The sequence below is a fragment of the Engraulis encrasicolus genome, chromosome 5 (genome assembly GCF_034702125.1).
Source record: "Engraulis encrasicolus isolate BLACKSEA-1 chromosome 5, IST_EnEncr_1.0, whole genome shotgun sequence".
Lineage (NCBI taxonomy): Eukaryota > Metazoa > Chordata > Actinopteri > Clupeiformes > Engraulidae > Engraulis > Engraulis encrasicolus.
This window is the reverse complement of record NC_085861.1, coordinates 6,711,728-6,738,879: the sequence shown is the minus strand read 5'-3', so window position 1 is coordinate 6,738,879 and position 27,152 is coordinate 6,711,728. Positions and strand designations below refer to the sequence as shown.

Here is a 27,152-nt window from a genome sequence, read left to right as displayed (position 1 = left end):
TTTAATAAGTTAAATCGTAATCTAATTGTAACCCGCCTGATATTTGCCAAATGTATTCTATTTTGTGAGTATTAATAACATGTATGTTTTGAGACTTAATAATAGTTATTTATTCTACTAACTTGTTTCATACTGTATGTTTGTTACTGTGCGATCGTTTCGATCCCTGGTGTTCGATTGGGAGAGGGTTGTCATGGAGAGGAGAGACTCGGGGCAGGGAAGAAAGAGCGACGTTGGCGAGTTGGTCGGAGTTTCAAGAACAACAGTCTTTCATTTTCTTTTTTCGTGAAATGAGTTTCCAGAGTTTAACGTAAGGGCCAGCGGGTACATGTCATCTTGTGTCAACCCGGTAGTTGGACTGTATTAAGTCTACCGTTGTTTGTCGCCAGTCGGAGGGGAGAACTGCTGCTGCTGTTGCCGGTTGGGACATGCTAGCCGGCCGCTAACTGACTGCTTCTCGCTAGCGTTTCGGTGTTCAACGCATCATCACCTCGAGACACCTGAGAGGATTACCAGTGTCACGGAGATGTCCTGGTGGTGGACCCGTGGATGGTAATAACGAGGGGGACGATCGTCGTTGGACATTTACAGGGCTGTGGATTATGCGATGAACTGGTCGTGAGTAAACAAAAAGTAAACTTTATGAATGAGCTCCACCCGCGCGCCAACTGGGCCCATTAGAACTGTTTTGCTTTGTTAAACCCCGGCCGGGTATTCTTTCATTTTCTTCTTCTGTTTTGGTTCGATGTTTGTCTGTTGACAGCATCAGGTAACTCTGGGTTAAGTAAGTCCATTGTAAAATGGACTTTTAAATAAATGGTTATTGTTTATATTTTATCCTTGACGTTTCACCTTCCATTTCTAATGTTGTGATAATCTGTGTAAATAACCGGAGTAACGGTCTCTGATGTACAATTCAGAGTGGGGGCTCATGAGTATCATAAGCACGGCGTTCAACCAGGTGGTCCACTTTCATAGATTACCCCCGGTCTCTGCTGAAGTGAGTAATCATCCCTAGATAGTGCTGCGTTAAAATGCTAAGTAGCAGGGTTGCTACACGTAATTAACACGACATACGCACTGAAACATGAATACAGAAGTGTACAAGTGCACTATCTGCCCAGGTGAAAAACACATATACTTAAAGTGTACTTTTTTTGACCGTACTTAGTACAAAGTGTACTATTTTCGGCGATTTAAAGTGCGCTTCATTGCACTATTAGTGCGCTGAAGCACTACTAAAGCAGTACTTCAGCACACTTGCAGCACACTGAGGATGCTAAATTGGCACCGCTTTTGGACAACTTTAAGTGCACTACAAGCATACTTTTGAAAGTATGCTCCAAACACGCTTTTCATGCATTCGTATGGCATTAATAGTGTGCTTGAGTACACTTCTATAACATTTTATTGTTACTAGAAGTACAATAAAAGTATATTAACTTCATGCTTCTTTGGACTACATTGGAACATTTTAAGTCTGTAAAAAGTATATCATATTAAGTATTGTAAATATATAACAGGTATGCTTGAAGTATATTTACAGTACACTCCCAAGTACATGAAATAATATAAATGTAATAGTACAATCCTTGCTGGTCCTCAGAGCTTGTACATTACACACAGCCACATGTCACAGTAGTGATACAGTATGCATGCCTAGCATGACTGACCTTTACAATCATTGCATTGTTACAGAGATTTCAGATACACATTTCACTTTATTTCATTCTTGTTCCACCTTCCTGCAATTGATCATTTGAATTGATCACTAATGGTGACACTTGATTCTTTGTTTGAACAACTAGTTCCAACTTACCTGTCACCATGATGTCATGGGAAGTGTGAGCCTATATATACCAGAACATATACGTGACCATCATAATGACGGTGGGAACATGGTCATTTTTTGTGTACCACTTTAAAATTTTAAAACTCCTACAATAAACGCAGAATATAACAATGAGTAATATTTTCATGCAAACCAAAGATATTCCTTAGAGGTCAATGGCTTTCTGTTTGAGAAATTGAGCTCCAAGAAGTGCATTACATGATGGTACATGCATGATGATGCATGATGGGTAAATGCACTTTGTGTAAGCACACTTTGAATATATTTGGATGAAGCACAATCATGGTGCACTTAGAAAAAGTATACTTCCAATATGTTAAAGTGATTTACTTTAAAGCGCACTATAGAAAATCACACTTCGAAGTCACTTGGGTGAAGTATAATCAAAGTGCACTTAAAAAAAGTGCAATTGCAATATGTTATTAAAAAAATACACTTTTAGTAAGTTCACTATTAGAACACTATTAGTATATTCCTCTAAATACACTTTAGCCAAACATCTTCTAAGTGCACTTTATGTATGGTTCGCAAAGTGTACTTTCTTTGAGAGCAGCTTAATTACATCTAATTTTAAGTACACTTTAAATAAGCATATTGTAAACATACTTTTTCTTAGCACAAAAAGTGTGAGTGCGCTTTTAACATGCTAAGTACACTTCAGTTGTGCTTTTATTGTACTAAATTGAACCACTTTTCCACCTGGGTGACATCCAGTAAGTGTCATACAGGGTTGTGTTTCTCAAAACCATATTTGCTAGCCAGTTAGCAACTTGGGTAGTTGCTATGGGAAATTTGCATTGCAACCAACAAACAAGCTAATATACCTATTTAACAACTATGGTTATGAGAAATGCACCCCAGGGTTTTTTTTTACATACAGCCCCCTTTAAGATAACCAAACTCAGACCACTGTACTGTAAGTGGACCAAAAACCTCACTTGCTGTGATTAAGGGAAACATTGAACAATGTTTTTTCCTGCAAGGTCTTCATCGGGTGTCTCTGAGCAACAAACAGTGGGCACAGTTATGGTCTCTAATCTGTATATATAATATCGGTTTAAAGTTAACAAACGTTACCATTGTAGTTAATTGGAAGCTCTGCAGAGTGGCTTATGGTGAGTATATGGTGATGTATCAGTGATTGATGTCTGAGGCTCTGCCTCTTACATTTTCTTTTCTTTTAAAGTTTCTTGTCTTTTTGGGGGGCCTTCACAAGCCTTTATTGGTGTTTTTATATGTGGCCAGGAAGCAAGTTGGGAGAGAGAGACGGGAAAGAGCTGGCAAAGGACCCGGGCCAAGAATCAAACCCGGGTTGGCCGAGTAGTAGACGAGTGCCCTACCATTAAACCACGATAGGGCCGCCCCTTCCATTTTCTATATGTAGACCTGCCCACTGTTTGTTGCTCAGGCAACTGACAAACACCTTGCAGGTCGAAACATTGCCATTTCGTCTCTAATTAATCACAGCAAGGGGAGCTTCTGCGGTGTGGATATTTGTTCCCTTTTCCTATTGAATGTATTCATCCCTCATCAAAACCAGCAGTATGTATGAATACATGGGTCATCCCTCATCAGCTATGTCCTCCTAGGCAAGGCTGTACTTTGGCGGCAGGTCTTCAAATTGGCCAGTAGGGGCACTCTCAGCATTGCCGTCATGAGCAGGTGCCAGCACACTGGGTGGCAGAAGTGGCATCTAATACACACACACACACACACACACACACACACACACACACACACACACACACACACACACACACACACACAAACACAAACACACACACACACACACACACACACACACACACACACACACACACACACACAAACAGTAAATAAACTGTTGATTTCATTTTTATTGTTGTCTCCATTTATATTGCATCCTCAAGCGAGCTGGGTTGTTAGCCTGGTTCTCACGCAGACCCTTGTGCATTTTCGCCCAACTTTGTGAGCTAACAACCACCTGTGTGAGAACCAGGTTAGGGGTTTGTAGGTCGTAAAATAAATAATTTGGATATTTCTGTATTGCTGTTTCATGCCTTTTAGGATAAATCAGTCTTTGGTCAGGCCAGGAACTTGGGACAGGGTATTCTAGAGAAACCCCCCCTTCCCCCTAATACATAAAATGCAATGAGAACCCAAATCTGGGGGCCCCCTTCTCCCTAATACATAAAATGCAAGGAGAACCCAAGTCTGCGGGCCCCCTTCTCCCTGGGCCCTGGACAACTGACTGACCCAGACTGGCAGACAACTTCAATTTCACTACATGCTTTACTTTTATTAGTATTTTTCTATGTATGGAACAAACTCTTAGCTATCCCTGAAATGAAAAACTCCTAAGTACACAGGAATGGTAGAACAAAACTGTTGAAGGTACTCTATGGTGGTATAAAAAGGTGGGAGTCCAAGGCACTCTTCTTATCCAAAAAAAGAGTATAAAAAGTCTTTATTATAATATGAGTATTTTAAAGTTAAAACTTAGTAAAAAATAAATACTTTTTGGATAAGAAGAGTGCCTTGGACTCCCTCAGTTTTTGATATCACTGTAATGCTTGTTTATCACACTGTAGGGAGAGGAGAGGATAGGAGAGGAGGAGAGTAGAGGAGGGGAGAGAGGAGAGGAGAGGGGAGGAGGAGAGGAGAGGAGACGACAAGAGGGGAGAGGAGAAGATAGGAGAGGAGAGGAGAGAGTAGAGGAGGAGAGGAGAGGAGAAGATAGGAGAAGGGGAGAGTAGAGGAGGAGAGAAGAGGGGGGAAAGGAGAGGAGAGAGGAGAGGAGTGGGGAGGAGGAGAGGAGAAGAGAGAGGAGAAGAGGAGAGTAGACGACAAGAGGGGAGAGGAGAGGAGAGGGGAGGAGGAGAGTAGAGGAGGAGAGAAGAGGGGAGAGAGGAGAGGAGAGGGGAGGAGAGGAGAGGAGACGACAAGAGGGGATAAGAGGAGAGGAGAGGAGAGGAGAGGAGAGGAGAGGAGAGGAGAGGAGAAGAGAGGAGAGGAGAGGAGACGACAAGAGGGGAGAGAAGATAGGAGAAGGGGAGAGGAGAGAAGAGGAGAGGAGAGAGGAGAGGAGAGGAGAGGAGAGGAGAGGAGAGGAGAGGAGAGGAGAGGAGAGGAGAGGAGAGGAGAAGAGAGGAGAGGAGAGGAGAGGAGAGGAGAGGAGAGGAGAGGAGAGGAGAGGAGAGGAGAGGAGAGGGGGAGTTTGTGGTGCCGTACCTCAGCTGTGTTGAGAGGGTCAGTAGATGGTGGGGAGGTCAGAAGAGAGGCAGGGATCTGGTTGGTAATGTACATGACCGGCTGCAATCATCACATACACCAAATACAGGGTGTCAAAAATAGAATGTATATAGGCCTTATGTAAATGTATACACATTATATATATCATTATTGAGTGGGTGTTTATTGAAATTCATGTAAATTTCAGTGTACAATAGAACTAACATAATTGTATTATTTTACTAAAATTGGCATCCATTCTGGTCCAGGAACGGAAACTATTGTCAGTTTTTCGGCATCTACTTCCAATGGCTGCATTCACTTTCAGTGACTTTTACAGGACTCATGGCGTAGACTTTAAAGTAGGGATGCACGATGTCAAAAATTTCGTCCGATACCGATATCCGATTATGATATTGCGGTTTTGGCCGATGACCGATATTAACCGATACCGATGTTTTTCTTTCTTTTTTTAAAAAAAAGAGATGACAATGATGCAAAAAACTGAATTTTTGAATGTCCTCTTATTTCCAAAAACACTTTTTAACTCCCTGTGATAATTAGATAAAAAAAATAGAGACAAAATAGAAGACAAACAGTGAAAGTCATCGTCAAGTCCATTCTTTTAGAACCGTAACATATATAAAAAAACATTGGCATTAACATCGGCCCAGTTTTACCCATCAGACCGATGTCCGATGTGTTGAATATCGGCCGATATCGGCCGATACCGATACATCTGGCCGATACATCGTGCATCCCTACTTTAAACTGTTTGAGAATTGGCTGAGACGAAACATTACATTGATATTTGTCCATTCTATTACCGGCTGCAAAAAACACTCAGCAAATCAGGTAGCCAGTACCACACACAAAATTGACCTCATGACACAATCAGCTGGTTAGAGGAATGCATGCTGTTAGAAAAGCAGTTTAGTTGTAAAAGTATAAAAGCAGTTTAGTTGTAAAAGTATAAAAGCAGTTTAGTTGTAAGCAATTGGTCTTCTTCTTAGAGCTTGAAAACAGTTTTGATCCTTCTCCGAGGAACTTCCAACCAGAAACTGAAAGAAATCCCTTGGAGAGGGAACTGAAACTCGTACGGTATGAGACGTACAAGGAGAGGGAACTGAAACTCGTACGAGACTAACAAGGAGAAATCCAGTTGCTTACAGTTCAACTCTTTGGATAATGTGACCTGGATAAATGATGAGAACCTTCACAAACAATTCTCCCAGTTTCTCTCACCTGAGTTTCATCTGAGCAGGTGGCTTTGCAGCCAAAAGCCGACACACAGATGGAGAGGATGAACTGCAGTATTGACAGCACCAGTATCACGCCAACCAGTTTGCTCTGTTGAAGTGGAAACAAATTTTCATGTATTTGGCTATTAGATAACACAAGACACGTGTGCAAAGACATGAAGCATTCCTGGCATTAGTAGAGTAGAGAGAGAGTAGAATAGAGTATTTATTAATCCTGAGGGAAATTAAGGTCTCTCTCTCTCTCTCTCTCTCTCTCTCTCTCTCTCTCTCACTCACACACACACACACACAAACACACCACTGTGGTTGTGATGAGTAGAATTAGAGTGCCACAGCTGAGTGGTACAATAGCTAAGACCAACCAAAAGAGTAAATGACTGGAAAAGTGTCCAGGTGTATCAAGAAGTCACTAAGCATAATCCAAGAAGAAATCGGGGTCAAGTATCAACTGAAGAGCCAGGAATCCACACACACACACACACACACACACACACACACACACACACACACACACACACACACACACACACACACACACACACACACACACACACACACAGAAAGTCATATTAAATGTAGTCCTTTGCCCTACACAGGTGCATGCAGGTAACCCTGAAGCGCTCCACCGTAGTCATGTTGCGTGCGGTCATCTTGCCACACACACACACACACACACACACACACACACACACACACACACACACACACACACACACACACACACACACACACACACACACACACACACACACAGTGGTAAAAAGAAGCGATCGTCCGGTTTTGCTGTGTTGAAGTATCAGGTGTCTTAAGTTTAGTGTACAAACCGGTGAATCTCCAAGGTAAAGTATGAAGTCAAGGCTGAGGAAAATGATGGCCAGCCCAGACGTTATGGAGCTGACAATGTTCACCCCCAGGGCTGCTTTGACCTGCATGAAAAATACAGGTTGGCACTACAGTTATTACATGATATGAATAAAAGGTAACACTTTACTTGACGCCGGTGTCATAAGCATGTCATTACAGTGTCATAATAGTGTCATGACACAGTCATAGAAAAGTCATGAACTTAATGTCCATGGCATAAACATTTTATGACTGCTGGCCTTAAAGGGACACTGTGCAGGAAATGGTCAAAAAAGGTACAACTATGCTGCTCATTGAAACTGGGCTGCCTATTGCCAAATTTGATCTTTACATGAAAGTTCAATAAGTATTAAACAAATATTTTCTAGTATGGTCCAAGTACAGTCATTTTTGCAGCTAAAAATGGCTATTTTTGGAAATTCAAAATGGCGGACCATGGAGAAGATCCCCCTTTTCATGCATGAAAAGCACAATTTGTCCAGTCATAATGAATACTTAGAACTTGATGCTGGTGGTAAGTATTCATGAAAACGGTAACATTCTGGAAATTAACAACTAAAAATCTCACACAGTGTCCCTTTAAGTGACATTTGGTAACCGAATGTCACTTAAGGCCAACAGTCATAAAATGTATAAGTCATGGACATGTTTATGACACAGGGAAGGTGAAAAAGTGGATCGCACTCGGGTTCTTCTTTTCTTCTTTTTTATTTTTTTATTATTTACATAGCAGCAGAAGTGTAGGCAAACATTTCGGCTGTTGCCTTTGTCAGTGTCTCATCTTGCTAAGCTACTTCCTGAGTTTTATCCTGTTTCTGATTGGGGATGACGCAGTGCGCGCTCCAAAGCATCAGGCCTGAAAGCTGTTCATTAATTGGAGCGCCCACTGCGCCACCTCCTGGATCAGCACAAATAAGTCTACAAAAACAATTGAAATGCATTTATAACAATTCAAGGGATGAAATGAGGTAGTCACATGCGAATCTAAAGCCATAAATGTACATATGGTTAAGTCACAAGGCTAAATCTCATAACACATAAAAGACAGAAGTAGACACCGGAAAGAACATGAAAAAACTTGAAAAATCTAGAGGGGCAGTAGATGAAAGGTGATAAATCAAAGTCTTCCTTCATGCCCCCTGGCGACATGGATTGGAGACAATGTATCCAAAATGCCTCTCTCTTGAGAAGCATCCTGTCTACAATCCCCAACTCCGGTGAAGTTGGGACGTTTGGTAAACAGTTAATAAAATCAAAATGCTATCATTTTCAAAACATTCAATCTATTCATTAGATGGAGAATAGTGAAAAGACAACATATTAAGTGTTAAAACCGAGAAAAAATATTGTTTTGGGGGACATATGTACTCATTTCTAATTTGATAAATGCAACACGTCTCAAATAAGTTGGGACGGGGATCAGTGAAATTTAGTAAACATCCAAAATGAATTGTACTGACGGACAATATAGGTGTCCAGGTATAAGATCATCACAGAGAGGCTGAGTCACTCAGAATTAAAGATGCAAAGGGAATAATTACCATAGTTATTACATACATTTTTGTATTTCCTTTGATTTACCACGATTGAGTGTATATAAGACATATTTTTGTTATTAAAATCATTGTATAGGTTCATGACATCATGAAATATATATTGGCTGTAGTCTCACTCTAGCACTCCAGGAATTAGAGCTATTGAAAATTGACCATATTAAGAATGCTTAATGCGTGCAAATGATACAGGGGTGTAACATTCTCCTAAGCACTTGAGCTCACTTGAAATAGACCCAGAAGACATGGGAAACTGTCCTTTGCTTACATAAGTCAGCAGAAGTTGTAGAAGTCCATTCTTTTTGACAATAATACAGCATTGCACATCCTGTGCTACAGTGAAAATGGACCATCCAACTTGTGTTAGTGCTAGCTTCAAAAGTCAGCCTCTATGATGGCATGCGGGTGCAGTAGTGCATTGGTTAAGATTTTCTCACTCATCTGTAGAGTTAAATACAGTGCTGAATGGTATAAATGTGTTTTAAACAGCATGAAAAGCCACTCATGCATTATATTTTGAAGGGAGATCTTCGATTACTGCCACATAGTAAGGTCAAATTGCATTCTCTACTATGTTTTAACAGTTTGGCTCCATCATAAGGACCAGCAGGTGATAAAATGGTGGGCTTTTGGTCAAGGCCTGTCACACTGTAAGCACTACAGAAAGGAAAACATTGCAAAACATGACAAGGAATACACCCACCATTTAAGCTGGTGAAATCATGTCCAAGATAGGAATTAACACAGTTTTTTTTATATAAAATCTTCTCATCAGTTAATGTATTTAACCGTTAAGTGTTGTCTTTTGTTTTGTTTTTAGTCTTCCTCGACATTTGCTGCCATTTATTGTCCCCGTCCCAACTCTTTTGAGACGTGTTGGATTTATCAAATTAGAAATGAGTACATATGTCCCCCAAAACAATATTTTTTCTCAGTTTTAACACTTAATATGTTGTCTTTTCACTATTCTCCATCTAATGAATAGATTGAACGTTTTGAAAACGATCCCAGGTGGAAAAGTGGTTCAATTTAGTACAATAAAAGCACAACTGAAGTGTACTTAGCATGTTAAAAGCGCACTCACACTTTTTGTGCTAAGAAAAAGTATGTTTACAATATGCTTATTTAACCCTATCGCGCCGGATGCATCATATATGTCTCATCAAATTCAAAGCCCTCTCCACGCTGACACACAAAAAAATCGATCTGAAAAACATCCTGCGTGTCATTTCCAAACGTCCTGCAGTACACGGAAACCGCCACAAGAGAGCAGCGGTCGACAACAAGTTGACCACAGCTCGGCGAAAAACAGGAAAATGGGGTAGAAGCGGTTTCCCTGACCGACGCTGAGATTTCGTCAAATTGCATAAGGTTTGTGTACAAATTTCCGAAATATAACTCTACATCCTTTAATTTGAACACTTGCTTTGTGCAATTAAGCAAGGAAGAGTTTATATTTTTACACCGTGTTGCAGAGAGATCGTGCTAAAACTGATGAGACATATAAGCACCATCCGGCGGTGGCAGGAAGTCAGCCATCAATGCATTTGCTCCATAGGGAAACTTACAAAGCATACCACGACGATCGTTTAACAAAACACACAAGTTGTTTTACTTCAAGACAAAGATATTGCCTTAAGAAACAGGTTTTACTTGCAATTTTGAAAATGCAATGCAAAATGTTGAAATTATGATCTCGTAAAAAATGCATTGAAGTGAATGGAGAAATGGTCCAATTGTAGTAATGGACCCATATATTCAAATTACACATCAAAAATGAATAATGATCTATATTACACTCATAAATAGGTTGTTGAGCATTCGATCAGCTATGTTTTTACATAGATTTTAAAAAATTACCCAACCAGGCTGTGGGAAATGTAAAATATGGCCCTGCTAAAACAAGGATAAGCTTTAAAAATGGCAGGATCTCACTAAATATTTAAAGATAATCCTCAAATTAAATTGTCTGACAACTTTTTTAAATTAAAAAAAAGTTGTAAATGCATTAAAAGTCATTTTTCAATGGTCATGAAATTGGAATTTTCATTCATTAAAAGCCTGATGCATCATATATGATGCATTAAATATCTCAGTGACCTTAACAAAATTAAAAAAAATTTTTTTACATTTCTTACAAGGGACCATTATTGAAGCAAATTCCAAAAAATTAGAATTTTCTCTCATTGCTTTCATGGTTCAGGTTTCACAGGGTTAAAGTGTACTAAAAATTAGATGTAATTAAGTTGCTCTCAAAGAAAGTGCACTTTGCGAACCATACATAAAGTGCACTTAGAAGATGTTTGGCTAAAGTGTATTTAGAGGAATATACTAATAGTGTTCTAATAGTGAACTTACTAAAAGTGTATTTTTTTAATAACATATTGCAATTGCACTTTTTTTTAAGTGCACTTTGATTATACTTCACCCAAGTGACTTCGAAGTGTGATTTTCTATAGTGCGCTTTAAAGTAAATCACTTTAACATATTGGAAGTATACTTTTGCTAAGTGCACCATGATTGTGCTTCATCCAAATATATTCAAAGTGTGCTTACACAAAGTGCATTTACCCATCATGCATCATCATGCATGTACCATCATGTAATGCACTTCTTGGAGCTCAATTTCTCAAACAGAAAGCCATTGACCTCTAAGGAATATCTTTGGTTTGCATGAAAATATTACTCATTGTTATATTCTGCGTTTATTGTAGGAGTTTTAAAATTTTAAAGTGGTACACAAAAAATGACCATGTTCCCACCGTCATTATGATGGTCACGTATATGTTCTGGTATATATAGGCTCACACTTCCCATGACATCATGGTGACAGGTAAGTTGGAACTAGTTGTTCAAACAAAGAATCAAGTGTCACCATTAGTGATCAATTCAAATGATCAATTGCAGGAAGGTGGAACAAGAATGAAATAAAGTGAAATGTGTATCTGAAATCTCTGTAACAATGCAATGATTGTAAAGGTCAGTCATGCTAGGCATGCATACTGTATCACTACTGTGACATGTGGCTGTGTGTAATGTACAAGCTCTGAGGACCAGCAAGGATTGTACTATTACATTTATATTATTTCATGTACTTGGGAGTGTACTGTAAATATACTTCAAGCATACCTGTTATATATTTACAATACTTAATATGATATACTTTTTACAGACTTAAAATGTTCCAATGTAGTCCAAAGAAGCATGAAGTTAATATACTTTTATTGTACTTCTAGTAACAATAAAATGTTATAGAAGTGTACTCAAGCACACTATTAATGCCATACGAATGCATGAAAAGCGTGTTTGGAGCATACTTTCAAAAGTATGCTTGTAGTGCACTTAAAGTTGTCCAAAAGCGGTGCCAATTTAGCATCCTCAGTGTGCTGCAAGTGTGCTGAAGTACTGCTTTAGTAGTGCTTCAGCGCACTAATAGTGCAATGAAGCGCACTTTAAATCGCCGAAAATAGTACACTTTGTACTAAGTACGGTCAAAAAAAGTACACTTTAAGTATATGGGTTTTTCACCTGGGATAGCATTTTGATTTTATGCACTGTTTACCAAACGTCCCAACTTCACCGGAGTTGGGGTTTGTACATTCCCCCCTCTCCGAGGTGTTTGAATTTGTTCAATCCATATGCATGTCAATTCTCCAAGGGTATGATTTTGTTCTATAAAATGCCTTGCAACAGGGGACGTTATGTCCCCCCGTCGTATGGCGGATTTGTGTTAACTAAGTCTTGCCTACATAGGACAGATGACAGGGGCATTGCAAAATGCATATTACTCTCTGTGAAGAGCATGTTATTAAAGAGTGAATTTTGTGTTCCTTTCCTGCGTGGTTGTTTTTAAATTTGTTCACTTTTTGGATGTGTGGACAGGCCGAGCAATTCTTGCATGGAAAGCACCCTTTTATAAAGGATGGCTTCTTTTGACGCACTATGTCTGATCTTACCAGCAGGTTGCTCAGGTTGCTTGATCTTTTATAGGTGAAAAGAGGGCGGTGGGCAAACGTATTCTTAAGCAAGGGGTCCGTCGACAAAATGTACCAATGTGAATTCACTATCGTTTTAATGCGTCCCGATATGTTGTTAAATGTGAGTGCGTAATTAACTGAAAACGGGCGCTTCTGTTTTTTAGAGCCAGCCAATAGGTGTGATCTCTGCGATGCTTTGGCCTTATTATACGCCATGTTTATGACACATGCATAACACTATTATGGCACTGTAATGACATGCTTATGACACTGGCGGCGTCAAGTAAAGTGTTACCGAATAAAATGTGAATGAATGCAGTCATGAAATGTCCTTGCTCCTAAATGTTCCATATCCAACTGTTATAGTCCACGGGCCACGTGAGATGTCGGTACCACTCGGGGGCAAAGGATCCTCCTTATATATTTTTTAAAAGATACATGTCTGAAGTTAACATTTTTGTGTGATAACCCTTCTGGAAGTGCAGCCAAGTTAGGGTTATCAGCTGTTAAAGTAAATCGAAATGATGATGTCTGTCCGTGGAACAGCCATCTTTACAGGGTGTGGGCAGGTTTGTAGCCATAAAAAGTAATAAAAACTACACTTAAATAATTCAAACAACTGTGCATTTGTGCAACAGACCCCTGGTCATTACCTGGACTCATTTTGTTCATGAAAATGTAGTTGATTTTCAACAGAATTAGCATGTTTATTGCTGGAACATGTTTTTGTTTAACTTTTGCAGTGAACAGTGAATCCGTGTTACTCACCATACAGATGCCAGGTTTCTTGTAAGCCCCCACTGTGAGAGACCCAGCTGTGATGTACTGAAAGACACAATAATCATTTCTATTGATTGTAGCGCTCAAATGAACTGTTTTTTAAATATTGTAGGTATCCAGCAATGGTGACCCAGCACATGCACATGTGTTGTATTAAAGCAGTGTTTCTCAAACTTTTTCAGACTGAGGACCACTTTGTCCCCCCAAAAAATTATCGGGGACCACCTGTCAACTGAATTGGCAGTTGATGGATGCTAATTTGACACTGCTAATTTTTATGCAGATCACTTACTTTTTATTCACATTATAACCCTGTCTTATTGTGTTGAAAATGTTACAAATATAGCCTACTGCTAGCTTATCTGGGAAAAGTAGAAATCCCTTCGCGGACCACCTGAGCTCTGTCGCGGACCACTAGTGGTCCCCGGACCACACTTTGAGAACCACTGTATTAAAGGGACACTGTGCAGGAAATGGTCAAAAAAGGTACTGCAACTGTGCTGCTCATTGAAACTAGGTTGCCTATTGCCAAATTTCATCGTTTTATGAAAGCTTACTAAGTAATAAACTAATATTGTCTAGTATGGTCCAAGTACAGTCACAAGTATTCATGAAAAATGTAACATAAGTGAATGGGTAGCATGCACTCTGGAAATAAACAACTAAAAATCTTACACAGTGTACCTTTAAGTTAATAATTATGTTAATACATGTTATGTGTGAACAATTTAATTGACTTGTGACTACATTTTCACTTGCACTAAGAGGTCAGACAGTAAAAGACAAACAATAGATCTCACAATTGTGAATCCCAAATAATTGATCCAGCCGTGAATGGACGAAGGAAATACACCGAAGGTGGCAAACAGGCAAAAGACTACTCCTATCATTATCTGGATAGCCTGTAGAACACACACACACACGCACGCACACGCACACACACGCACACACACACACACACACACACACACACACACACACACACACACACACACACACACACACACACACACACACAGAGAGAGAGAGATAGAGATATTTCACAATGACTCCATGAGAGCAGATGTCGAAATAACAGGAAGTACTGGACTTCCCATGAAAAGGATAAATAACACATGACGTCATGGCAGGGTTATGGGAAACTTACGCCCAGGATAGACGGTTCCCCTTTCAGGAACTTCTGAAGCCGAGAGGAGGGTGCTGGAGCAGCTCCAGTCTGGGGTAAGCCACTGCCTTGGGCTCCTTGCTGGGGGTACACATGGGTGACTACCACCATGCCACCAGAGTTGTGTGGAGCTGAGGTGGTGGCCATGGTCGCTGATGCTGATGACAGAAGATAGTAATAACAGTTAAGATGACATTTTAATGGCCCTACTATGTCTCTAATGGTAGGACACTGGGCTGCTACCAGGGGAGTAAAGTACCGGTATACCCCCGCAGCCCTCGCATGGGTGACTACCACCATGTCACCAGCGTTGTGTGGAGCTGAGGTGGTGGCCATGGTCGCTAATGACAGAAACATCATAATGCCAATGTCAACCACAACATATTCATATGTCCTCTTTTACACTGCCAATCAGATCCCTAGCAGAAACAATGGACAAATAATTCATTTAGCAAAATCAACATGAATATTCCCCCAAGAAGAGGTGTTATTCGAGTATCCCAGTCCCCCAGTGTGCATCTCCTCCAAGACGTTCTGCACCACTCTTCTTGGAGGAGTTTGGGGAGCTGTTATCGAATGTTTGTCTGGGGTATGAAAGCGCGATTGTATCAGGAGATTTTGACTTACTGTACATGGTGATCGCTTAGAGCAGTGTTTCCCAACCTTTTTTGTCTCATGTACCCCTTAGCCTTTCCGTTGTGACATGGGTACCCCCTAATTCATGCTTTACATCACTTTTCTATTCCAGTGCGACTATGCTCCATGCATTTTTAAAAATTACTTATTTTTCCAAGTACCCCCTGCAGTGTGCTCGCGTACCCCTAGTGGTACACGTACCCCTGGTTGGGAAACACTGGCTTAGAGAATGCCTATGCTAAGGAATTTGTCAGTCTTATTGATATTTTTAGCCTTACACAGCACGCAAGAGGACCAACACACAATCAAGGTCACACTCTAGACTTACGTAGTCATAACAAAGGGTCTTAACGCTTGTGCTACTGTCAAAGATTTTAGTTATTCAGATCATTATTGTGTTTTTTTTCCTCATGTTTCTATGTACCCTCATGGGCTTGACACTGGCACCAGACAACTGGCCAAATGCTGGTGAAATTTGGCAGTGGCTAGTAATACTTTTAGTGTCACTAGCCAATTTGACTGGCAGCTTATTCCTTGGTATGACATACGCATCAGAGTAGCCTATATTGTTTTGTTTGCCCCTTGTGTATCGTATTGTTTGTATTTAAGTTCAAGAAAAATCTCTGTAACTTAGTTTCTATTTGCTTGATATTCTTCCACGTAGAAAGCTATACACTGATCTTGCTTTACCACCTTAGGTGCATCCCAATATGGGACCTTGCCTCCTCCACTTGCCTCCTCCACTTGCTTCTCGTCATGATGACATCACTGACAACAGCATTATATTTCAATATCTTGCAAAAGCTCAATTGTAAAGTCTTTTTCTCATTTGCAATTGGGATGGTGAATGAAAAACAGTCCCTCAAAAGTTGTTGTGGCGAGGCTGACAGCTGGGAAACTTTATCGTTTTCTCCACGGAGGAGGGGCCAGGAGGCGGGACGAGGAGACAAGCACAAGTGGAGGAGGCAAGGACACATATTGGGATGCACCCCCTATCTTCTGAGGTTAGTCCAACACTATCATGATAAAGAAAAAAAACAATATAAAATCTGTGGCTAGTGGAATACCTAAATGGCTAGTGACTCTGGAAAACCACCAACCACGTTAAAGGGACACTGTGTGAGATTTTTAGTTGTTTATTTCCAGAATTCATGCTGCCCATTCACTAATGTTACCTTTTTCATGAATACTTACCACCACCATCAAGTTCTAAGTATTCATTATGACTGGAAAAATTGCACTTTTCATACACGAAAAGGATGATCTTCTCCATGGTCCGCCATTTTGAATGTCCAAAAATAGCCAGTTTTAGCTGCAAAAATGACTGTACTTGGACCATACTAGAAAATATTTGTTTATTACTTAGTAAACTTTCATGTAAAGATCAAATTTGGCAATAGGCAGCCAAGTGTCAATGAGCAGCATAGTTGCAGTACCTTTTTTGACCAAGGTACCCTCATGTTCAAAAGGAATCTGTTACGGTCAAAAAGAGAGTCATCAATGATGAGACAGCAGCACTCTTTCAGCAGGCACTCTCGTATACCCAAAGTCAAACTTCAGAGAGTGCAGTTGATCTCATGGTTAATTTCAATTCAAGGTTGACCCATATTATGGACGTTATTGCCCCTGTAAAAATCAATACAGTGGGACATCAAAAAGCATCTTGGAGAATGAATCCCACAGTTAAATTGCCAAAGCAAGAATGTAGGAGGGCTGAAAGAGAGTGGCGTGAATCCAAACTTGAAGTCCACTACCAAATCTATAAACACATGCTCTCGAAAATGCAACCAAGAAATTTCTTTTCTAGTAGAAATATTAATGATGCACACGTCCTATTTGGCACTGTTGAAAAACTAATAAATCCTCCAAATCAAATGCCCTCTGAGTTCCTCTCAGTCAGCAAATGCAATGAGTTTGCATTCTTTTTCAAAGGAAAGATTGAAAAAATACGTACAAACATACTCACACAGGTGCAATCGGCCCATGATTTGGCCCAATTTGCTACGGTGAAGTCGAATCTTAAAGGAGAAATCCGGTTTGAAATGGCTTACGTAGTGTTAACACGTGATGCTGAGCGCTACTTAGCGCAACAACCCTGCGACTCTACAGAATGAAGTTTTGGGCAACTTTGAGCGTTGTAAATGGGTGGGAAGTAGAGATTCATAACGATGGCTAGTTCTATGCCCTGGTGAACCACAGCAAAGGCCAATGTTAGCATCAGCTAACCTGCGCTGGATTTCTCAATGCAAGGCACGACTGAAGTTCAGGTATGTCCCCAGACTTAAGCTAGATTTATGCTTCGGACGCATAGAATCTGCGTCCGTCCGTTTTCTGTCTATGCGAGTCCACGCCCCCCTCTCAGAGGCTCTGCGCCCGTCGTCGAGCGCCTCGAAAAAATTCTAACTATCCGTCGGACGGACGCGGAGTACGCAGACAAAAAGGCGCTATGATTGGTCGTCTCGCTACTTCCTTGTTCTGTTCTTGTGGCAGCGCAATGCCAGTAGTTTGCGAGAGCAGAGCTGTATTCTGTTAAAAACTTTATTAATGTGTGTAAATGTGTGTAAATACACGAAGCTACAAGCTAACAAACAATGCATCAGTTGAACACTCGTGGCATAATGCCTGCGGTTTTACTACCGTTCCTCCACCGAATGTAAACACACATCGGTAGAATCAACTGTCTTTACATGCTTGCATATCTCTGCTCGTGAAAACAGACTGGGTATGTCAAATAATGATACCAGTGCATTGCCTTTGTAATTTGTGTGAAAATACCTTGCTAACCAGGATAGAAAGCAACATTGCTTAATAATGACCGCAGTGCTTACAATGTAGTGAAAGTAATCGCGCAATTTCAAATGTGGCTCGCGACGAGACCTCAGACCTCGCAGAACTCGCAGATGCATGAATACAATGTTGGTTCGTGGCCACTCTCATGCGAGTTTTGACGAGCGCAGTTGCAGAAGTCTAATCTGACCTTTAGCCCTCAGCATCATGTTTTAACACCATTTAAGCCATTTTACACCAGATTACCCCTTTAAGCCTTTGACACTGTCTCCAATGCCATCCTCCTGATCAGCCTCCATGATAACCTTGGCCTCACCGACTCTGCACTTGCCTGGTTCAATTCCTATCTCACTGGAAGGACACAATATGTCACAATCAAGGATGCGAATTCCACAATAGCCCCAGGCAACCACGGCGTGCCCCAAGGATCCGTGCTTGGCCCCCTCTTATTCTCCATCTACATGCTCCCTCTTGGCAATATTATCCGTCACCATGGTCTCAACTTTCACAGCTATGCAGACGATACCCAAATATACTGTAAATCAGCATTAAGTCCTCTGTTCCACTCCCACCTCCACCACTCATCAACCGCCTGCGTAACGTTAAAACATGGATGGCTGCAAACCTACTCAAATGCAACAATGACAAAACAGAGATCATTGCAGTGTACCCCCATCCTATGCCAAGGAGGTTGGTGATCTGTCCCTGGATGCGGATGGCTAAACCATCAGGCCATCCTCAGAAGTGCGAAACCTAGGTGTCATCTTTGACCCTACCCTCTCATTCCAGTCTCACATCAAAAACATCACCAAATCAGCCTTTTTCCATCTCAAGAACATTTCCAGACTCCGGCCCTCACTCTCCGACTCTGTGACTGAAACACACTTATCCATGCTTTCATTACTTCCCGGCTGGACTACTGACATGGGGTACTGTATGGCCTACTCAACAATGTCTTGGACTGACCACAGTATGTTCAGAATTCAGCTGCCAGAATTATATCTTGCACAAAGCGGTGGCAACACATCACTCCCTGGCTCCCAATAATCAGTTAAAAATATTGGTGTCTTCATTGACAGCGACCTAAACTTTATGAAAGCCATTACTAAGTCTGCATGTTGCCATGTAAAAAACGTTGGAGGTAAAACATTTGGAGGCCTTATGTCAAAACATGATCTGGAGAAGCTAATACATGCCTTCATGCCAGCTAATTCATGCCATGCATTTCTAATAGGGTTAATTACTGTAATAGTCTTTTTACAGGCCTCCCCAAAAAGACCATCAAACAGCTTAAACTAATCCAAAATGCAGCAGCAAGGTTTCTTACAAAAACAAGGAAGTTTGACCACATTAGCAAATTTGAGATCGCTGCATTGGCTCCCATTAAGCTACAGAATTGTAGGCAATGTTTCTTGTGTTTAACTCATTAAATGGAATGGGAACCACCTACAGTGAGGAGAATAAGTATTTGATCCCTTGCTGATTTTGTTGGTTTGCCCACTAATAAAGACATGATCATTCTATAATGTTAATGATAAAATGTATTATAATATAGAGAGACAGAATATCAAAAAGAAAATCCAGAAAATAACTTTGAAGAATATATTCTAATTGATTTGTATTCCATTGAGGAAAATAGGTATTTGACCCCTCTAGTCAAAAAAAACAAAATACTTGGTGGCAAAGCCCTTGTTTTCACATACAGAGGTCAGATGTTTCTTTCAGTTAATGACAATGTTTGTGGGTATATTAGAAATGATTTTTGTCCACTTTTCTTTGCAGATCATCTCTAAATCACTTAAGTTGTATGACTGTAGCTTGCCAAATGGGAACTTCTGTTCCCTTCACAGGATTATTATAGGGTTAATGTTTGGAAACTGTCTAGGCCACTTCATGACCTTAATGTGCTTCTGCTTGAGCTACTCCTTCGTTGCTTGGGCTGTATGTTATGGATTATTATCATTTTGGGAGGCTAATCCATGACCCACCTTCAGTCTAGTGGTGGTGGGAAAGAGGTTGGCATGCAGCATTGTACGTTTACATGTCTCCCTCCATCCATTTCTTGACGATGTGAAGTTGTCCTGTGTCTTGGCCAGACAAACAACCTCAAAACATAATGTTACCACTTTCATTTATGATGTTGGAGAAGGTGTTGTTCTTGGGATCATAGGCAGCATTTCTCTTCCTCCAAACACATAGAGTTGTGTTAATGCCAAACAGTTTGATTTTGGTGTTATCTGATTCCAGCACCTCCCAATCATATCCTAATCCAGTTTGACATTCATTGGCAAACCTCAGGTGAGCCTGAACAGGTTCCTCCTGAAGCCGGGGTACCATACATGCACTGCAGGATTTTAATCCGCTGTGGTATCAAGTGTTTCCAATAGTTTTCTTAGTGATTGAGGTCCCAGCTGCCTTGAGATAATTTCCTAGCTCCTCCCATACAGTTTTAAGGTGCTTTATCTCCTTTTTTCTGGTTATTAAATTCCCATAAGGTCAAATCTTGTATGGAACCAGAGACAGGCCTAAGATTGATGATTGATGATGATTTTGTATGTCCTAAACTTGGGAAGAAATGCACCAACCGTTTGCTCTTTAATATCCAGGAGCCCATTTCAGCCTTATTGAGTTCTAAAATCTTGTCCCTGACATCCTTTGACAGCCTTTTGGTCTGTCCCATGTTGGCGAGTTTAGTTTGATTGATTGACTGATTCTATGGACTGATTCTGTAGATTCAGTGTGTCTTTTGTGCAGTTTACTATTAACAGGTGTGTTCAATTCAGATAACAAGTTGATTGGAAGTGCCATTTGATCTGCGGGATCAAAGTGGTTGGCAGGGGATCAAATACTTACTTCCCGCAATTAAATATAAATCAATTATTATATATTCTTTAAATTTAATTTCTGGATTTTCTTGTTTATATCCTGTCTCTCCATGTTAGAATACACTTATCATTGTAATTGTAATCTGATCATGTCTTTATTAGTGGGCAAACCAACAAAATCAGCAAGGGATCAAATACTTATTCTCCTCACTGTATCTACTGGATATGTTTCAGCTGTATGCACCAACCAGGTCACTAAGGTCAACGGAGAAGAATTTTGGTAATTCCAAAAGTCAAAACAAAGGGTGGAGAGGTAGCCTTTAGCTTCTGCGCTGCAAAGCTTTGGAACCAGCTTACAGATGACGTAAAAACAAGGCCGACAGGCGGACAACAGATGCGTCCCTCTATGCCAGTTCCAACTATGCCATTTTCCCCCCCAAACGCCCCCCCTGGCTTCCTCCTAACCTGTCAACGCCCCCCTAAGGATGTACGTTTTGTTTATTGGTCATATTGCCCATGGAAACTGCAAATAATATGGCAGGCAACAAAATGGCGAGACATGGCTTTATTTTTTGCAGTTTAGGCTATAATAAGCTTATCATTCTTGGATTTGGAAAAGAACCATATGATTTCAAATGTCACATAGATCAAGTAGGCTACATTACAAATTACTAGACATGTATTAGTATCAACCTTTAGTATCACACCATTTCAGCATCATGTGCATGAGGGAAAGAATGTAAACATCGACAAATAATAAATAAATAAAACCATTTGGGTCAATCATGCGCTTATGGGTTCACCCTTTAGGTGATATGCGCTTATTTTTCAATATCAGCTTCACTGTCAAGGCACAAAGCAGTGAGCGTCTGTGCCAGAGTTAACCAAATTCACACGACTGCAAAGCAATTACGAAAGACGCTTTCTCTCCCGTGCTCTCTCTGAGCGCAACGGAAAGCACCTGTGGGGTAGCCCGCCAACGAAAGAACCTCCCTTTGTAGCCTACGAGTAACATACCGTATGTCAAATGGCCCAGCTGTCTAGCACCATGTTTCAGAGCGCAGCGCACACTGACTAGGCTACTCACTGAAAAGGCAGAAGTAAACTCGCTGGGAATATTGAAAGGCAGCCTCCCTTTTCCGTAGGCTACACACAGACGCCTGAACCCGATTTTGTGGACTGGACAAAAGCGGAGGAAATGTGAAATGTTATGAAAGAAAAAAAAAGTCCACGTTTAGAGGCGCTGCGGGCTGTCAACTAATTACAGTTCCATTTCGTGGAGCATTATGCAATGCAAACGCCCTCGATCCAAGCAGAAAGGAAAATGTGAATGTTATGAAAGGAGAAAAGCTAACCAAATGTTACAGGTCCCCGTTTAGAGGAAGAGCTGTATGCGCTGCGGGTCGCCTGTCAACTAATTACGGTTCCATGTCGTGGAGCGTTATGCAATGCAAACGCCCCTCTATCCGAGCACAAACATCTGTGTGAAATACTGCCTCCCGACTTCTAAATCGTCATTTCCGTGAGTCTCTGACGAACCAAAATAAAGTTGCCTCCCATTGCCCAAACGCAAAACAATGCCGAAAATTGAATGGCCCCCTCAGTTATCTCAAAATGCAATCAGTCTTGCCGGTTTGGTAACATATCATATGGCCTACGTTTTGGCTTGCACGCATTCGCTCCGGTCCAAAATGCCTACTCTGCCGCCTTGTGGCCGTTTTGGCTTGCACGCATTCGCTCCGGTCCAAAATGCCAACTCTGCCGCCTTGTGGCCACAGGAAGGAACAATTGAAGGAATGCGTTTCAAGGAATGCGTTTCAGACGGACGGACGGACGGACAGACAGACCCTCTTATAGAGATGCTGGGACGCATCTAAAAATACACCCACTGTTGATAGCTTTGAATCTAGACTAAATCTAGACTAAATCTAGATGAAGCTGTTCTCAGATGCGTTCCCCTAGCTTGAATTATATGTTTTCATTACTATGTCTTTTTAACCATAAGTTTTATCTTAATGTTTTATTTTTTTACTCTAATGTCATTCTTTCTTTCTTATTTCTTTTTTCCTTGCATTTCTTTTTTGTGAAGCACATTGAGTTGCACCTGTGTTTGAAATGTGCTATACAAATAAACTTGCCTTGCCTTCCTGTCAACAGCATGTTTATGGGTGGTTGACAAATAAGGGTGTAAAACATTAATATATATATATATTGCAATTCTTGAAAGATATGCAGCCTATGGAATTATTGTTGTTCAAAGGCTGAAGTGTTTAGAGCTGTTAAGCCAGGCTCAAACTACACGACTAGCGATTGTGAGTCCGATTTTGGCGTCGGGGTGCACTGCACACTAGAAGAGAATCGCAACTGTCAATCTTGTCGCTGCTCGCAGCCACCGAGACAATGCCTGACGTTCTATTTCCAGTCGCAAATATCAAACACTGTTTGATTTCTACGATTTGCGATAGGCGACTCTTTGAGCTGCCAAAGTTCTATCTTAGAACGTCGCTCACGGCGAGGAAATCTTTCCCGACAATCGCGTGCGATGGTCCTGGGGGTTAACGTTCCAGCGATTGTCGTAAGGGGGGTTTTCAGCCGAGAATCGGCGCAATAGTCGTGTAGTTTGAGCCAGGCTTAAGAGGTCTGTGTAATTTTTCCTAATTTTTTAGCCTGATAAACCAGCCTAAATGTGAGACCAGAGTAATTTAGTCTGGCCCCGATGAACGATACCTCCGAAGATTGTTGATGAGAACAACCTGTTGTTTTTTCAAACCGTGCCGGTGCTCTGACCAATCGGCGATCTTTGCCATTGATGTGCTTTCCCAACAGTGTTAAAGGGTTTATGAAACGAAAACAAAGTAAAGGAATTTGACCATTTCCAGGAAAGATTCTGAAAGTTCTAAGCCTTGTGAATAAAATGGGATATTGTCTGGGTGATATTTTGTCCTAAAAGTCATGTTTAAACGTTCCCAAAAAGTGTTATGTTTACTTTTTTTCGCGACATGCAAATTTTATGCAAATGATATGCGTGACATAGAAGGGGAAAGTTCACCTCATTCCACCTTGTTCAGATCAATGGCGACTAGTACCAAAACAAAGCGCAGTGTCAAGCAGTGTGTTGCTGGAGGGCCGAACGGTGCCAGCTGCAAAAATGGCTACTTGACAGAAGGAATATCTTTGCACGAGTTCCCTTCTGTGAAGAATGATGGAACTGTGGCCGACAAGGAGAAGGCTAAAACAAGGGCTCTGTGGATCCAATTCGTACGCAGGCACCGGCGTGGTTTTGTAGCAAGCTCGTGGTCACTGTTGTGCTCGGCACATTTCCACCCCTCGTGCTTCACCACAAATGTGGAGATCGCGGGCATGGTTGGACTGAAGAGAAGGCTATTGCCTCAAGCAGTTCCAACAATTGACATCGCCGGCGTGCATACTGAAACTGCCCCTGTAACTGCTCGGGCACGAAGAGGCTTTGTATGTTGTTTTAAGGAAAGGGTAATGCACATTACATGCCAAACCGATGCGAATGCTCTCGGGATATGCACTTTTTGTTGATTGCCATTCAACTGGTCGATAAATTGGTTTTGGGAGGATATCCGTGCTTAGCGAATAAACGGAGATGCATATAGCGTAGGCCTACTTTGAAGCGTTTGATTGTTTGTTTTTAGTATTGTGGTGCACGTGTGGCTGACGTTTGGACACACCTCGTCCTCAGAGTCAGGCTTAGGGACACGCAACACCTGTGACTTTGAGCACAAAAAATAATAATAATGATAAACGCTAAAAATATGTTGAGGACTCAGGCTATCTAGGGTGTTTTTCCAACAGCCTAATACCTCCGTTTTTTCTCTAGTTGATGATATTTTTGCATGTACATGCATTTCAATCACATTATATCGCACAATTGAATCAAAATGCCCCCCATTTGTCAACAAATACACACGCCACGTCATCTTTGGGTCATGGCAAAGCCCCCTTAGCAACCGTAACCATAAACAAAACGAACTGTCAGGCTATGTCAACAATCTTCACTTCGCCTGTCAGACATGTCACTTTCTGCAGATGTATCAGTGCCTCTGAAATAGATTTGCGCTGCTGTTTTTTTTTCTCATGAGGTTGGATGTGTGGTTTTTCGACACGCTGATGTTTGTATCAGAATTTTGGTTCCTTTATAAGATGTGGGTCCATCAAATGTGTGTTGTTTTCTCAGATCGCCATACTAGCAAACCAGAGAGTTTCCTCTTTGACGTCACAGCCCAGCTCATTAGTCAAACCAAATTTCACAGAATTCACACTTTGAGTTGCCATTTTCACAAGTTACTCCAGGATGATTGGGTTCAAAGTCTCATCGATGCTATCAGAAAAAAGAAGGCTTTAATGGGAATGACCGTTTGTTTTCGTTTCATAACCTCTTTAAGAGCTTCGTCGTCACTCCCTCAAAACCCCGCCCGTTTTGATTCAAAACAAATCACTGTGCTGTATTTGGTTTTGCCGGACTCAGGGCACAGTGTTCAAAACGCTCTCAGATCCGAGGCCAGACCCACTCGCAGCTGAACATTTTCGGCGTCCCAGCGGGTGGCTTACTAATTTTTGCCATTTTTGGGAAAATGTGTCCTGCGGTGTGATATTATTGTTGTGACATTTCTGTAAGATACAATAAAATTAATAATATTCTGTACAAACATATCCCCCATGCTCTTTCTACTATTGTTCCTTTAACCCCACCCCACACACTACTACCCACCCCCACCCACACAAACTTATGCAGCATCGTACAGGCAGACAAAGATTTTACTGGTTTCACTGAATTACTTGTAATAATTGTGTGAATGTGACAAATACATCTCCTGGTATCCTTACATCCTTACATGATAGCCTACATAACATTTTTAACCCATTACATTTTAATTCTTTTGAATACATGACGGACCTCTGAGCTCAAAAGGACAGGGCCAAAACAACACATGAATGCAGAAATAAAAGACCATCACAGAGAGGCTGTGTCACTCAGAAGCAAATATGTTGAGGCGATAATTACTGATCTATTAGGCTACAGTACACAGAAAGATTGAATTATCAAACTTGCTGGCATATAAGGGCTATTTCTGTAATATGAGTTCTGTGAAATGATTTGAGTTATGAGATCATGAAATACCCATTGTCAATAAGCACACTATATGACACTCCAACAACAGCTGCTGAAAAATTGACCATAAACATAATGTTTGATTAATGCATATAAACAGATATTTAAACGTGTTGCATGTGGCCAAGATCATTCTAGATGGACCCAGACAACATGTGAAACTGTCCTCTGATTACAGAACGGAAAATATTTATGCAAATAACAATAATATGCAGGTTACGCAGAAGATGAATGTTCCAGCTTGATTTAGTGGTCAGTCTAAAAGACAGGGCATGATGGGAAGTTCACGGGGTGCACGTGCAGTAGTGCCTTGGTTATGATCTTCTTACTCATGTGGAGCATTAAAATGAATGCTGAATGACATATACTTTAAAACAGCATAGGCCTACATACATAGCTACCAAGGCATTATTTTGGAGAACAGCCTTTAGATATTGCCCCATAATGATGGCAAATTGCATTCTCTACTAGGCCATGTTGTTCCAACAGTGTCGTTCCATCATAAGTGTACACAGGCGATGAAATGGCCAGGATATGCCATATTGAACATAACAAAAATGAAAACAAAATGAAGAACATGAGCTGCTGAAATCATGTAGGCCTATTGCACAGAAAAAATACTTTTAAAAAATAAAATCATGCCATCAGTGAAAATAATTAACTGTTAAGTCTCCTCCTTCGTCTTGTATTTAATCTTATCCGGCATTGTTGCCCCTGTCCCAACTTTTTTGGGATTTGTTGCAAGGATGAAATTTTAAACAAGCACATATTTTCCTCAAAACAATAATTCTGCTTGGCTTTAACAAAACAACTGATATGTTGTCTCTGCACAATGCTCCATCTTAACGGATTGAATGTTTTGAAAATGAAAGCATTTTGGATTTATTCACACAATAGGCCTAGACCTACCAAGTTTCCCGAGTTTTTTTAGATCTGCTTTGTAGCTTTATAGAATGTGCTACTTCATAAATAAAGAACATACTCACCCTTGGTTGATGTAGTAGGTCGACAAGGAAAGTTTTGCTACAATGCAACGGTTCCTGAAATCCTCCTTCCTTGCCTGGTAGAGACGCGCTTCTCTGGGTGTGGCTCCATCCATGT

General features: G+C 40.9%; 1 protein-coding gene across 3 annotated transcripts; it reads right to left on the bottom strand.

The window, feature by feature from the left end:
- Positions 1 to 1,064: 1,064 nt before the first annotated feature.
- Positions 1,065 to 27,152, bottom strand: LOC134448893 (membrane-spanning 4-domains subfamily A member 15-like). 3 transcript variants are annotated; one of them, XM_063198584.1, is made up of 8 exons: positions 27,038 to 27,152; positions 14,646 to 14,821; positions 14,299 to 14,400; positions 13,487 to 13,543; positions 7,149 to 7,250; positions 6,308 to 6,412; positions 5,063 to 5,143; positions 1,065 to 3,545 (listed from the first exon to the last, which is right to left on the bottom strand). In XM_063198584.1, the coding sequence occupies exons 2-8, from the start codon at positions 14,808 to 14,810 to the stop codon at positions 3,438 to 3,440; spliced, it is 720 nt and encodes a 239-aa protein (XP_063054654.1). In that variant the 5' UTR covers positions 14,811 to 14,821; positions 27,038 to 27,152; the 3' UTR covers positions 1,065 to 3,437. The 3 variants fall into 3 exon arrangements, with proteins under 3 accessions (XP_063054654.1, XP_063054651.1, XP_063054653.1); XM_063198581.1 differs by lacking the exon at positions 27,038 to 27,152 and having other exon boundaries at positions 14,646 to 19,594; XM_063198583.1 differs by lacking the exons at positions 14,299 to 14,400; positions 27,038 to 27,152 and having other exon boundaries at positions 14,646 to 19,599.